Raw genomic sequence first — 12,319 nt, 5'->3', positions numbered from 1 at the left:
GTCATCATTCCTCAGGCGATAACCGTGCTTTCAATTTATAGTTTTTCTATCGACTTGGCCTGCAACACCAATAATACACTCCATCAATTCAAAGAATGTAGAAAAACCTTAGTCATCATTCCTCAGGCGATAACCGTGCTTTCAATTTATAGTTTTTCTATAGACTTGGCCTGCAACACCAATAATACACTCCATCAATCCAAAGAATGTAAACATCATCAACAACATGTGGTCCAGTTTTAGTTTCACGAGACGTATCATGTTTTTGTGATGTGTAATGTTATCCCACGATATTTCACTACACCTCTAATTAAAGACAAATGGCTCGTCTATGTTTGTCTGTATGTGTGTGTGTTGTTATCTAGTCTTTGGGTGTGTGGCATAAAGCAAAGCACTGTGGAAGAAACAACTCTCTCTTCAGCGCTGGAATGACTCGTTTTTTTAGATTAAATCCGCGATGACAGAAACACAGAAGCCTATTCATCATTGTGATGTGTCGGATCTGCCTGGAGAACGACAAGCTTTGAGGAGTGAAACTCTCCCTCTGCTCCTCCCAGTTTAATAGATGTACAGAGGGCTGTGGGATGTTCTGCTATCTCACCAAGAGGTACCCATAAATCCATGTGCTGGACCTGTCCACTGTGGCCTTTTATCTCGGCAATAAAGCCCAGCTGCTGCCCTCCAGTGTTAACACAAAAAACACCCTGCCACCCGTTCTCAGGCTCTAATCGCTCTAGCAGACGACCCCTGATGGCAAACAAAGAAAACAAGTATTCCATTGTGATAGAGAATTATTTCACTGGTCACCTTCTATTAATCCTTCACTTCTTTCCTTGCCTCAGTTCATGTTTCTCTGTCTGTACAGGCAGCAGGCATTTGGCCTTGAGTGCCCTATTGCAGCGGTTTTCAAAGTGTGAGGCGCGCCGCCCCTGGGAGGCGTCAGAGAGCTTCAGGGGAGGCGCAGCGTGAGAAAAAAATTACGAGAAACAGTGAAATCTAGCTAGTTAACTTCAGCTAACTTTATGCGAGCCGCAACATGGATCGGTTTTTAGTGAAGTTACCTAAAGTGAAAGAGGAGACAGCGTCTGGCAGAAAACGTCAGCTTTGTTTTGAAATAAAAGTTGTGGCTCACATTTATGAGAGAAAATCCCTAATGTCCGAGTGCAAGTGAATGCAGCACAAGACGCGAGCCTTGTAACCCCTCCACCGGCCCTGGCGCGAGCGAGGAAATGTGATTGGTGGCGATTTCATCTGAACGGGACGGCGCATTCGGACCGCAAGTAGTGATGGGAATTCCGGCTCTTCCTGGTGAGCCGGATCATTTGGCTCGGCTCACCAAGAAGAGCCGGCTCTTTCGGCTCCCAAACGGCTCTTCAGTTTACCACATATTATACCTTTTATAATTAAATCAAATGTAGCCCTGTTTTGACTAATTATTTATATGTGTACACATATATCACTTAAATTATTCAATACATCCTTTGTACTGAAGTATTCAAATGTAAAAATTACATGTTTAATATAAATGATTTGCTGTGGCCAAATGTTTTCATTGCATTTACAGACCCGTGTAACTCTCTGATACCACCCAACACCTATAACAACTTAAGCATAGACATTTAAAAAAAGGGGCTACTGTATCGACATTTTAAAATTATATTTAAAGAAAAGGCCCTGACAAAACAGCAGGGCTCTATTTCAGTAACTAGTATTAACTATAGAAAAAAAGACAGCAACAGCTGACATCAAACATTTGCTGAGCCCAAGGATAATCATAAATAAATAACAGTGAAAATAAATATATTGCAATGCTCAAACCAGCAGCATTCAACCGTCTCTAATCCATGTCACTGCATGCATGCACGGAGCAGCTATAGCGCGGAGATCATCACATCATTCTGTCTTGTATTACTTAACAAAAAAAAATAGTCTCGTTCGCGGGGGGGTCTGCCCCGAAAAAACAGTTGTATGTCCTGAGAAAGTCAAATAAGACGGTGTGTAAAACTACACTGCCCAGCCACAAAAAGTAACCACTTTGATTTAAATAGGCCAGTAGGTAAGGACTTTCCACTGGATAATAATACCCCTGCATTATACTGTAGCAACAACAACAATAATAATAATAGCAATAATAATTGGGAGCGGGGGCCCGGCTGTTCTTATGTTCTTATGTTCATCCACTTAAACACAGACAGTGGCAGAACTTCAGTGTTAGTATTATTAGATCTCAGTGCTGCGTTTGACACTGTTGACCACAGCATATTACTAGACCGACTGGAAAACTGGGTGGGACTTTCGGAAACAGTTCTAAATTGGTTTGGATCCTACTTAAAGGACAGAAACAACTTTGTTTCTATAGGTAAATACACATCTGAGTTGACAAATATGACATGTGGGGTTCCTCAAGGCTCCATCTTGGGGCCTCTTCTCTTTAACATCTACATGCTACCACTGGCTCAGATAATGAAGAACAACAAAATAAGTTACCATAGCTATGCAGATGACACACAAATTTACGTGACAATTTCACCAGGAGACTATGCTCCAATTCAAACACTGAGTAAGTGCATTGAACAAATCAATGACTGGATGTGTCAGAACTTTCTCCAATTAAACAAAGATAAAACTGAGGTAATGGTTTTTGGAGCCAAGGCAGAACGTTTAAAAGTTAGCGCTGAGCTTCAGTCTGCAATGTTCAAAACAACAGATAAAGCCAGAAATCTAGGTGTAGTCATGGACTCTGACCTGAGTTTCAACAGTCACATTAAAACAGTTACTAAATCAGCCTACTATCACCTAAAGAATATATCTAGGATTAAAAGACTAATGTCACAGCAGGATTTGGAAAAACTTGTCCATGCTTTTATCTTCAGTAGACTCGACTACTGCAATGGTGTCTTCACAGGTCTCACTAAAAAATCTATTAGGAAGCTGCAGCTGATTCAGAACGCCGCTGCTCGAGTCCTCACTAACACTAAGAAAGTGGATCACATCACTCCTGTTCTGAAGTCTTTACACTGGCTTCCTGTGTGTCAAAGAATAGATTTCAAAAATACTGCTGTTGGTTTATAAAGCACTGAATGGTTTAGGCCCAAAATACATTTCTGACCTCCTGCTAAATTATGAACCATCCAGATCTCTCAGGTCTTCAGGGACTGGTCAGCTTTCTGTCCCCAGAGTCAGAACTAAACATGGTAAAGCAGCGTTCAGTTATTATGCTCCAAATATCTGGAACAAACTCCCAGAAACCTGCAGGTCCGCTGCAACTCTGACTACTTTTAAATCCAGGCTGAAGACTTTTCTTTTTGTCGCTGCTTTTAATTGAACTATTCATATCTTAAACTGCACTGTAACTTTTATCCATGTATTTTTTCTTTTAATGTTTCTTTTATTAGGTTTCTTTTTAATGACTGATTTTAAATGCCATTTTCTTAATCTCTTTCATTTTTTGTAAAGCACTTTGAATTGCCTTGTCTTGAAAAGTGTTATATAAATAAACTTGCCTTGCCTTGCCTTGAGGGGAGGCTCACCTTCCCACACTTTGAAAACCCCTGCCCTATTGTATGAAGTTTAGCTGGCGCTTGTTTTCTCAGGATCTCTTCATGAGTTGTGTTAAGAGATGACATCCACCTTACTTGTGAATATGCATAATGCAAGGTTGTCAACATTCTCTCCTTCAGATAATGATAGGATGTCATATATGCAATATGCTCTATACGTTAGAGACCTCTGGAGGCTGAAATGTAACTGGTTATGTCTGTTTGTCTGAGTGAAGGTTTGATAACTACCTTTCTGTGGGTAAAAAGAGCCATTTAGGAGAAGGAACTACAGAGTTGTTTTGGCGAGAGGCTCTGACACTACAGTGCTACAGCAAATGGCCTTTTCCATTCTCCCGCTGTAAATTCCAATAAATCAGTGTTCAGTGACATCAGTTCAAAGCTCTCCTGTTTTTTGTTCTTTTCCTCAAACTAATATAAAACATCATTGTAAAAGTTATTTACTTCTGCATATCAGTTTGAAAATATTTACTGATGTGCATTTATGGACGCTGCGAAAAGCTGTCCCAAAACCTCACACTGATGGAAAATAATAAACAAACATGGACAGTGTGAAAAGAATGGTATGAAGTTACTGATTTTTTTTTTATAAAATGGGTCACTGTTTCTTTATACAGTAGCTGACACAGCTGCATCTTACTTGTCTAACCATAACCATAAGTGCACCAACACATGTGCTGGGTTTTGGATGATTTTGCTCAGAACTAGACTGTACACAACACAGGCAGTTTGTACTGTTGGTCTTAAAACAACCCCATAGAATAAAAAAGGGGTACCACAAGGTTCTATGCTGGGTATCTATACTCTTGACAACAGCATTACAATCACAATCCGCCTTTAAAGGTCTTTAGACATCTCTGCATCATTTCAAGCCCACACTGAAAGCTGGCAAAGCAACATCTGTTTTATTTTCAATAACCATTGATTCCAGTTTGCCATCCCATCCCATCCATAAATTAGGACAACCTTTTATCTTAGTGTGTGAAGTCAGTGGAGCTCAGTCTACATTTGATAAATACAACTGTTAAGGGTCATGGGGAACAAAGGGAACTACTTATAGAACAAAAAGGAACAGAAATCCCCAGCAAAGCAGATTTTCCTTCGCTGTGCTAATCAGATGGAAAGCCTGACATGTAAAATCCCTGGATGAAGCGCAGCAGAAACCCCTTCACCTACATAACCCGATCATGGAACCTTAATCCTATAAAGAATGTCTGCAGCTACGATGAGACGTCAGAGTAATCTACAAGGAAAGCCTGGCCTGCCATCGCTGTCTCTCCATTAGTGGTGCCAAGTTTCTAAGTTTATCGCTGTATTATATGAATAGCCCAGTCAAAATAATGAATCTCTCAACAAACTATAATAAGCCACTTCATTTACTTTTATCATACTTTAATACCTTGACTATTAAGCTCTATTTGATGACATTCGGTCAAATGTTTTACACTCATATTAGCGTTGTAGACAGAGCGTGTGAAGCAAGACTGTAACCCTTTTTTCTGTGTGGCCACTACTGTTAATGACAGGATAGCGGCACATTGAATCTCCCTGCTGCATTGTGAGCGTTCCAGTGGCATCTAGCTGTGACGTTGCAGATTGCAATCAACTGCATACCATTCTGATCACCCCTCTCTTTTCTAAGCGTTATGAAGAACCCATGGTGCCCGTCAGGTAACACACAAAGACGAGAAGCCCTCTCTAGCACCAACGTTAGTTAGCCACCTCTCAATCACAAGCTACTCCTTGAAACATATTCTGCTTTATAATCTTTACATTTCCAAAATCAATAAGGTGCAATTTTGAAGAGGACTTCAAACAATCAGATGAGACCATACACTCTGAAAGCAAATGTAACTCAGATGATAAATAAAGTGAATTTTCTCATAGACTTCTGTGCCATTTGACTTCAGTCAATCGTGCTGAATATTAGAGAGAATTCAAGTATAAGTCCTTTTCCTATTGGCTTCACTTTTACAACAAATGGGGGGCAATACATTCATTCAAATCATTCACACTGCTCCTTTAACCTCATCAGTCACAGACAGTGATTGTAATGCTTGTTTTACTTAAAGGTACCTTACTGAAATGTGAATAAAGTCACTTTGTCTATCATCTATCATCAACGTTTTTTTGTCTCACCAACTGTGCTGGATGGCTGCACTGATCCAGCTCTATCCAGAGACTTTTGCTTCTTGTCTTTATCTTTCTCCCTGCGTCTATGGCAGCGGTGGTGGTGGTGATGGTGGTGGGCTCTGTCCTGGTCCTGGATCTGACCTGGGCCCGTCGGGGACTGAGCCAAGCCGGGCTGTTCCAGGTCATACTCCCTCAGCCCGACCTCCTGGTAGTGCTGCGGCGTCAGCGAGGAGGCCGAGCGCTTGATGGGACTCAGGTCCACAATCGGCTGAGAGGGTAAAGAAACATGATGATGAGTAGGAAGAAAAGGAGAGGGGCGGCTGTGGTGTTACACCAAAACCACTTATACTGGATCAATAAAATAGCCACAACACACAAACGACACAACCAGTGGACGGTTGTCTTAAGACTGACGTTCTACCCGTTCTTCTCTACGCACAGATGTAAGAAAAAAGTGAGAAGAATGAACACAAATCTGTGACAAAACTTGAATACTTACGTAAGCTAGCAGTAATCTCTGCTCGTCAAAAAATGAGGGGGGTTGTGGACATGGGCCTTTGTAGCATATGTATAGGCATTTTATGGCATTTTTATAATTTCATTTCTGACTTAAGTGTACTTTTCTGTAGCAGCTAATACTTGCTTATTTACCAAAAGGTTGATTCCACTAAAACATGTAAAGATGAGTAACCCCTCTCCCATATCACATTGTTTTAATATAGTCATGTGATATTGTTATTAAAAAAATAAGATATAGATTATGTTTGGCTTTAAGTATTCAGTGGTGACTTCCCTTAAAATCGTGCATATACCAATCATTCTCCATGGATGTATACTGGCACTAATGCTTTGAGGACATTGACCTTCACCCCACCTCATCTGATCTGACTGACAGTGCAACTAGCAGGCAATAGACTGATGTAGGAAGGAACTGGAGCTAAGTTACCACCCCACCTGGTGGCTACTGCATGGATCATGTCTGATTATTATAGGGAATTGTTTTTCTTTCATGATTTTAGTTTCCGAAAGTATCAGTACATATTCAGACAGCTTCGCATAGCGTTGAAAGTGCATCTGTCAAGTTATTATAAAAACTTTGGAAAGCCAGTATATGACGCAGACTATATTTAAATTCATTAACAGACATATTTAGAGTGGTTGTGCTGTTCCTCATGTTCCCACCTCACAGCCTGGCCTGTAGCTATAGTCAGAAACAACAATATCACAACACTTTGGAAAAGATCCATATTAAGTCATTGTATATAGTATGCAGTCTTAAAATCTTAATTATCAGTTGAGTTGCTTGAATTGCTAGTAAAATAAACCCCCCTTTTCTTTCAAACTACTAAAAGGAGTGTGAAAGTGAGGTTCAGTCAAAGGGTCAAGTGATAAATTAGACTTTGCTTTTGTATTTGTGTGCTACAAAAAGATTTTAAGACTGAACGTAACATCAAATGACCGATAAGGTTAGATGTATTTTATGGTTAAGTTAGAAGAAAAAGATAAAAATTGTTATTTCAAAGCAAGAAAGCAGCAGTACTGTCTCCGCCTTGTTCCAAAATCACACACAGACTCACAAAAATACACTACTACACTACTACATAATGAAACTCACATCCAGTACACACCACCACATTTGACTTGAAGTGTAATACTGTACTGTAATGTAAATATATGTTTTTCAATTCCATGTAATGACAGGAATATACTGTATACTGTATGTAGGAGGATGTGAACTCTGCACTGATATGAGAGGAGCGCATGGAGGCAAACACAGACATGACAGAAGAAGAAGAGGGTGTAGGAGGAGAGGAGGAGAGGAGGAGAGGAGGAGAGAAGAAGAAGAAGTGAATGAGTGAGGTGGCACAACAGGTGGTACATACTGCCAGGTGGGTCCCAGGGGCGTGGCGAGGGTGGCTCCGCTATCAGACAGCACACACAAGAGGTGGGCAAACATTAGCAGTGGGCATCAAATCAGAGAGGGAGGACAGAAGAGGAGAGAGGAGACTCAGGAAGCATGAGGCTGGTGACATGATGTATTTAATTATTGACAATAAATACTATGACAAGACCAAAATCAACACTGTGTTTATCCATCTAATAAAAAGTGTCTGTGTATCTTCAAAGTCTGAGACACTTATTTCCTCCATCTGCCATAAAGCCACACTGGGTAAAATGCTACTTTATCACCAAGAAGGCATTCACATTGTTTGCTCAAACATACTTTATGCTGTTAAAATAGTAACTGACGGACTGGAGTTAAGAGAGGAAAAATGCCGATTGAAAAATGTCCCTGACAAATATGTTTTTTCTGTCTTATTTGTGTAACATTTGCTAAAAACTACAATGCCCAGCTTTTCAATGAAATAGTCAAAGTTAAAATCTGGAAGATATCAGTGTTGTTCTCTTTTACTGCCCTGATGAAGACAAACAATGTTTCATCCGACTTGTCATTAAAGCTCTTTTATTTGTTTCTCCACCATAGTAACTGTTAAGTATACGACTTCAAAAACGATTGAGTTAAAGAACATTCCTGCTGTGTTAGCTCCATATAATAATAATAATAATAGATTTAATTTGTTAGCGCTTTTACAGGTGCTCAAAGACGCTTAATAATATAATATACTATAATATCCCCCTTTGTGTTTGGAAAAACTACTGCTGGGACATGGAAAACAAATACTAAGGTGCATTTATACCAAAACACGGCGGTCCTGACATCAGCCATTGTGTGTCCTGAGTTGGTTAGACATTTTTTACCCATCAATATCACCACTAGCTCTAATACTGCAAATGCATTGGGCTTCCATTAGTGGTTCCATTAGTTTAAATCTTTACATAAAGAACAACTTTACAAACTGCTGGTTTTGGTCTTGTTATGGCATTTGTTGACAATGAAAAAATATGTAGAATAAATGCAGCCTTTTTCTTGAAAAGAGAATAGAAAGAGTAAGAGGGCAAAATGCAACATACACATAAGGAAAGCACATGTTAAGTGCGTTGGGGACAAAGACACAGAGAAGCTAACAGACAGGTGAGACAGTCCAGGAGACAGACAAGTGACAGACAGAAAAATCATCCTGACATGAAACAAATATGCAACAGACAAGAGCCGCTGGTAACTCACAGAATGACAATGAAAGTTAAACAAGTATCAGAAGGCAGTCGGTGAAACTCATTTAAAATCAAGGGATATGCAAAACTCAGATGATAAATTAGATTGCAGTTGAGTTTGACTATTGTATGAACTATAACAAAATATGATAATAATCCAACCGAAGACATTTAAAACATTATAAAATAACATCCATAAGATATCTAAGATAATTAACTCACTGACAGTAATGTATGTTATGTGTTAACATGTTATCTCGATGAGGTTCAATACTTACTGTACCATGTGGAAACAGTATCTGTAATCCATCAAATTATTTTCATTCTCAATACAAAAGGACTTAATGAATTAAAACACTGTGGATATGGTGGAACATTTCAATTTTTGAGACTACTTCATATGATAAGCCTCTTATCCCTAGCTGCACACGGTACTAAACGCAGAACACTTCTCATAAAACCCTAAAAAAAAGATGGAAAATAAGTATTTTATCCCCTAAATGCAATCTAAATATAAAAAAAAGGCTGTCCCTTTGTGTACATTTGTAAAAGTTGGCACACTGTTTAACCAGCAATTGATTTTTTTGTTGTCTTTTCATAACTTTCTTATACAAATCAACACATTCTTTGCTGAGTCGATCTCTATCCACACTGTGGATATGGTGAAAAATAATATTTATATTTTTGAGACTACTTAATATGATAAGCCTCTTAACCCTAGCTGCACACGGTACAGTGTGGGATTGATCTTCTCATGCAACCCTCAAAAAAAGATGGAAAATACGTATTTTATCCCCTAAATGAAATCTAAATATCAAAAACAGTCTGTCCCTTTGTGTCCATTTGTAAAAGTTGGCACACTGTTTAACCAGCATCGGATCATTTTTTGTGTCTTTTCATAACTTTCTTATACAAATCAAATCAACACATTCACGCATCCTTTGCCGAGTCGATCTCTATCCTGAGTTTCCTCATCTGTGATAAATGTGAAGTTGTCAGAGAGGAGAGGTGGTGCGGGGGTCAGTAGGATGAACTGATGTGGACTGACGGAGCAACAGAGCGGCTGCTTCACTAAAGGGCTACCACTCAGTATTGCACCAGCCTTTTTTCAGCCTACCTCATCCACCTGTTCAACTGCCAAAGACGGACATTTCTATCATGTTTTACACCTCAGAAGCCACTGTTAGATGATTTCTCAGGTATTCCACGCCGCTGTAAAGCTTACGTAGTACTCAGCGTTGAGTCTGGGCAGAGAAGCCGCTCTGCAGTGGCCCTCCAGGCTCGGATATGCTTCTGAGTCTGAAACGTCCTCCACCTTCGTCAGCTCAACGAATTCCTGCATGAAAAAAGAACATGTAGTACGGTGTATGGGGGTAACACAGAACAATATAATGTGAAATAACATTTGAAGATAGAGTTTCCTTGGAGTACCTGAGGTCTGGTGGTGTAGGGAACATCCTCTGACTGGCCTCTCTGTAGTTTCCTCCGGACTTTGGGTCTCTGTTGTGCCATCTGAGAAACGTCTCCGGACTGGGAATGTTTTATGACCCTCGTCTGGTTTAGCCTGTTTAAAAATTCACAAGAGTTCTGACTGTAATATTGGCAGCTAAACAGCGTGAAGGATCATATTTAAACTGAGGAAACACCTTTCTTAGTGTCAGTCTAAACTGTTTAATAATGAAGATAGTTTCCCTTTTTTTCAATTCCACGTTAAAAACAGAAGTAATAATAATAATAAACGAATTGAACACAATTCCTATATATCGCTAAACATATTGTCTTGTACCTAAAGATTATTTTACATTAGGAAAAAAAAAAAGCTACACATATGTTGTGGATATATTTGGTTTCTTCTGTATAAGACGTATCGTATGGTAGCCTTGAGAGGAAAGTCTGAATTTATTTTATTTATTTTAACAGGACTAAAAGCATATAATTGTTCCTGCAAGTGAGTTTTCATTTCTCTAGGCACTCCAAAAACAAGGTAAACATACAGTATGTGATCATGACAGTAATGTATCACAGAGAATATATGTGTGACAGTTACTTACGCTGTGTCCCTGCTGATGGAGGGGATGCTGGTACTGGGCAGTGCCACTAGCTTGGTTTCTGGCTCAGGCTGGGGGGGGCTGGGCTTTTTGGGGAAGGGGAACGTTGGTTCTACTTCCTTTATCTGAGTGAGGGTCAGTACGGGACGGAACAGCGTCCCGAGTTTACTCTGCAGGACAGATTGACAACGTTTATACACACTGAAAGAGATCAGTTTTTACAAAAGGTCAAATGTAGTTGTGCTTAAATGAAAAATAAAAATCCTCTTTCTGAGTATTTTTATTTAGTCTCATATTCAGCTTTCACAACTCAATTTGGTTGAAATAAGTTTCCCTTTATTTGAAAAATCGCGTCAATGATGCATGTTGCTGAATCAGTAAAAGGTAATCTCTTAAAAATAGTTCCTGTTGCCATTAGTTATATATGCACACGTGTATATAAAGCAATCTCATCCAGTTATAAGATGTATTGTACGTTTTCTTTCTCAATTGTACAATACAGATTATGACTAAAACACAGTCAAGATGAACATACAATAATCAATTACAATATTTTCCAATCACGAAAAATCCAAATAGGTAAACAAAAAATACTTGAGAATTTCATGAAACTATGACATTTGGGCTACCACAAAGCCCGATTATGAAACAAGGTATTAGACTTACATTTGGTTGAATTCAGTCTTAAATGAGACTATATGGAATTAACTGAAAACTGTAGATGATGCATCTGCTCCTAAAATACAGTATAATGGAGTTATATCTTGTTATTCTTGTTTCAATCAGTACTAGAACTTCTTATCAATCAATCAATCAATCAATCAATCAATCAATGTTTATTTATATAGCCCAATATCACAAATGTTACATTTGTCTCAGTGGACTTTACAGTTTGTACAGAATACTTATCACGCTGTACCTGAGGTAAGCCTGTGTTGTTCTGCTGCTGGAGTCTCTTGGCACAGGTCTGCTTGTAGTAGTCAAAGATCATCAGGGCTGCGTAGACCTTCCCCACCGTCAGCTCGTTGTCTGGGGAGAGGGGAGAGGGGAGAGGGGAGAGGGAGAGGGGAGAGGGGAGAGGGGAGAAGGGAGAGGGGAGAGGGGAAAGGGGAGAAGGGAGAGGGGAGAGGGGAGAGGGGAGAGGGGAGAGGGGAGAGGGGAGAGAGGAGAGGGAGGAGGGGAGAGGGGAGAGGGGAGAGGGGAGAGGGAGAGGGGAGAGGGGAGAGGGGAGAGGGGAGAGGGGAGAGGGGAGAGGGGAGAGGGGAGAGGGGAGAGGGGAGAGTGAGAGGCAGTTCCTACAGGTGGCCAGAAGATGGCGCCATGTGATCAACAACATAGGTCTCAGAGAGAGCCACAGATGTGTCACAGATAAAATGTTTTTCACAGAGAAAACTATTTATGACAGACTTAGAAAATAGATCACAATAATTGTTTTGCTTCTCCATGCTTCCGTAGATTATTTTATTA

At 39.8% G+C, this 12,319-nt stretch overlaps 1 protein-coding gene across 13 annotated transcripts in view; it reads right to left on the bottom strand.

Annotated features, from left to right (window-relative positions):
• LOC117562351 (voltage-dependent N-type calcium channel subunit alpha-1B-like) overlaps window positions 1-12,319 on the bottom strand; it is a gene marked incomplete at its 5' end in the record, with an annotated part of 79,096 nt that overhangs the window by 5,137 nt on the left and 61,640 nt on the right. For all 13 annotated transcript variants that reach the window (XM_034240162.1, XM_034240163.1, XM_034240165.1 and 10 more), the window contains 6 exon segments: window positions 5,697-5,958; window positions 7,574-7,612; window positions 10,030-10,140; window positions 10,236-10,368; window positions 10,856-11,022; window positions 11,772-11,881. In XM_034240162.1, coding sequence (XP_034096053.1) covers window positions 5,697-5,958; window positions 7,574-7,612; window positions 10,030-10,140; window positions 10,236-10,368; window positions 10,856-11,022; window positions 11,772-11,881 — 822 coding nt within the window.

Source organism: Gymnodraco acuticeps, unplaced genomic scaffold (genome assembly GCF_902827175.1).
Source record: "Gymnodraco acuticeps unplaced genomic scaffold, fGymAcu1.1, whole genome shotgun sequence".
Lineage (NCBI taxonomy): Eukaryota > Metazoa > Chordata > Actinopteri > Perciformes > Bathydraconidae > Gymnodraco > Gymnodraco acuticeps.
The sequence above is the reverse complement of the archived record's forward strand: the minus strand, read 5'-3'. Positions and strand labels throughout refer to the sequence as shown.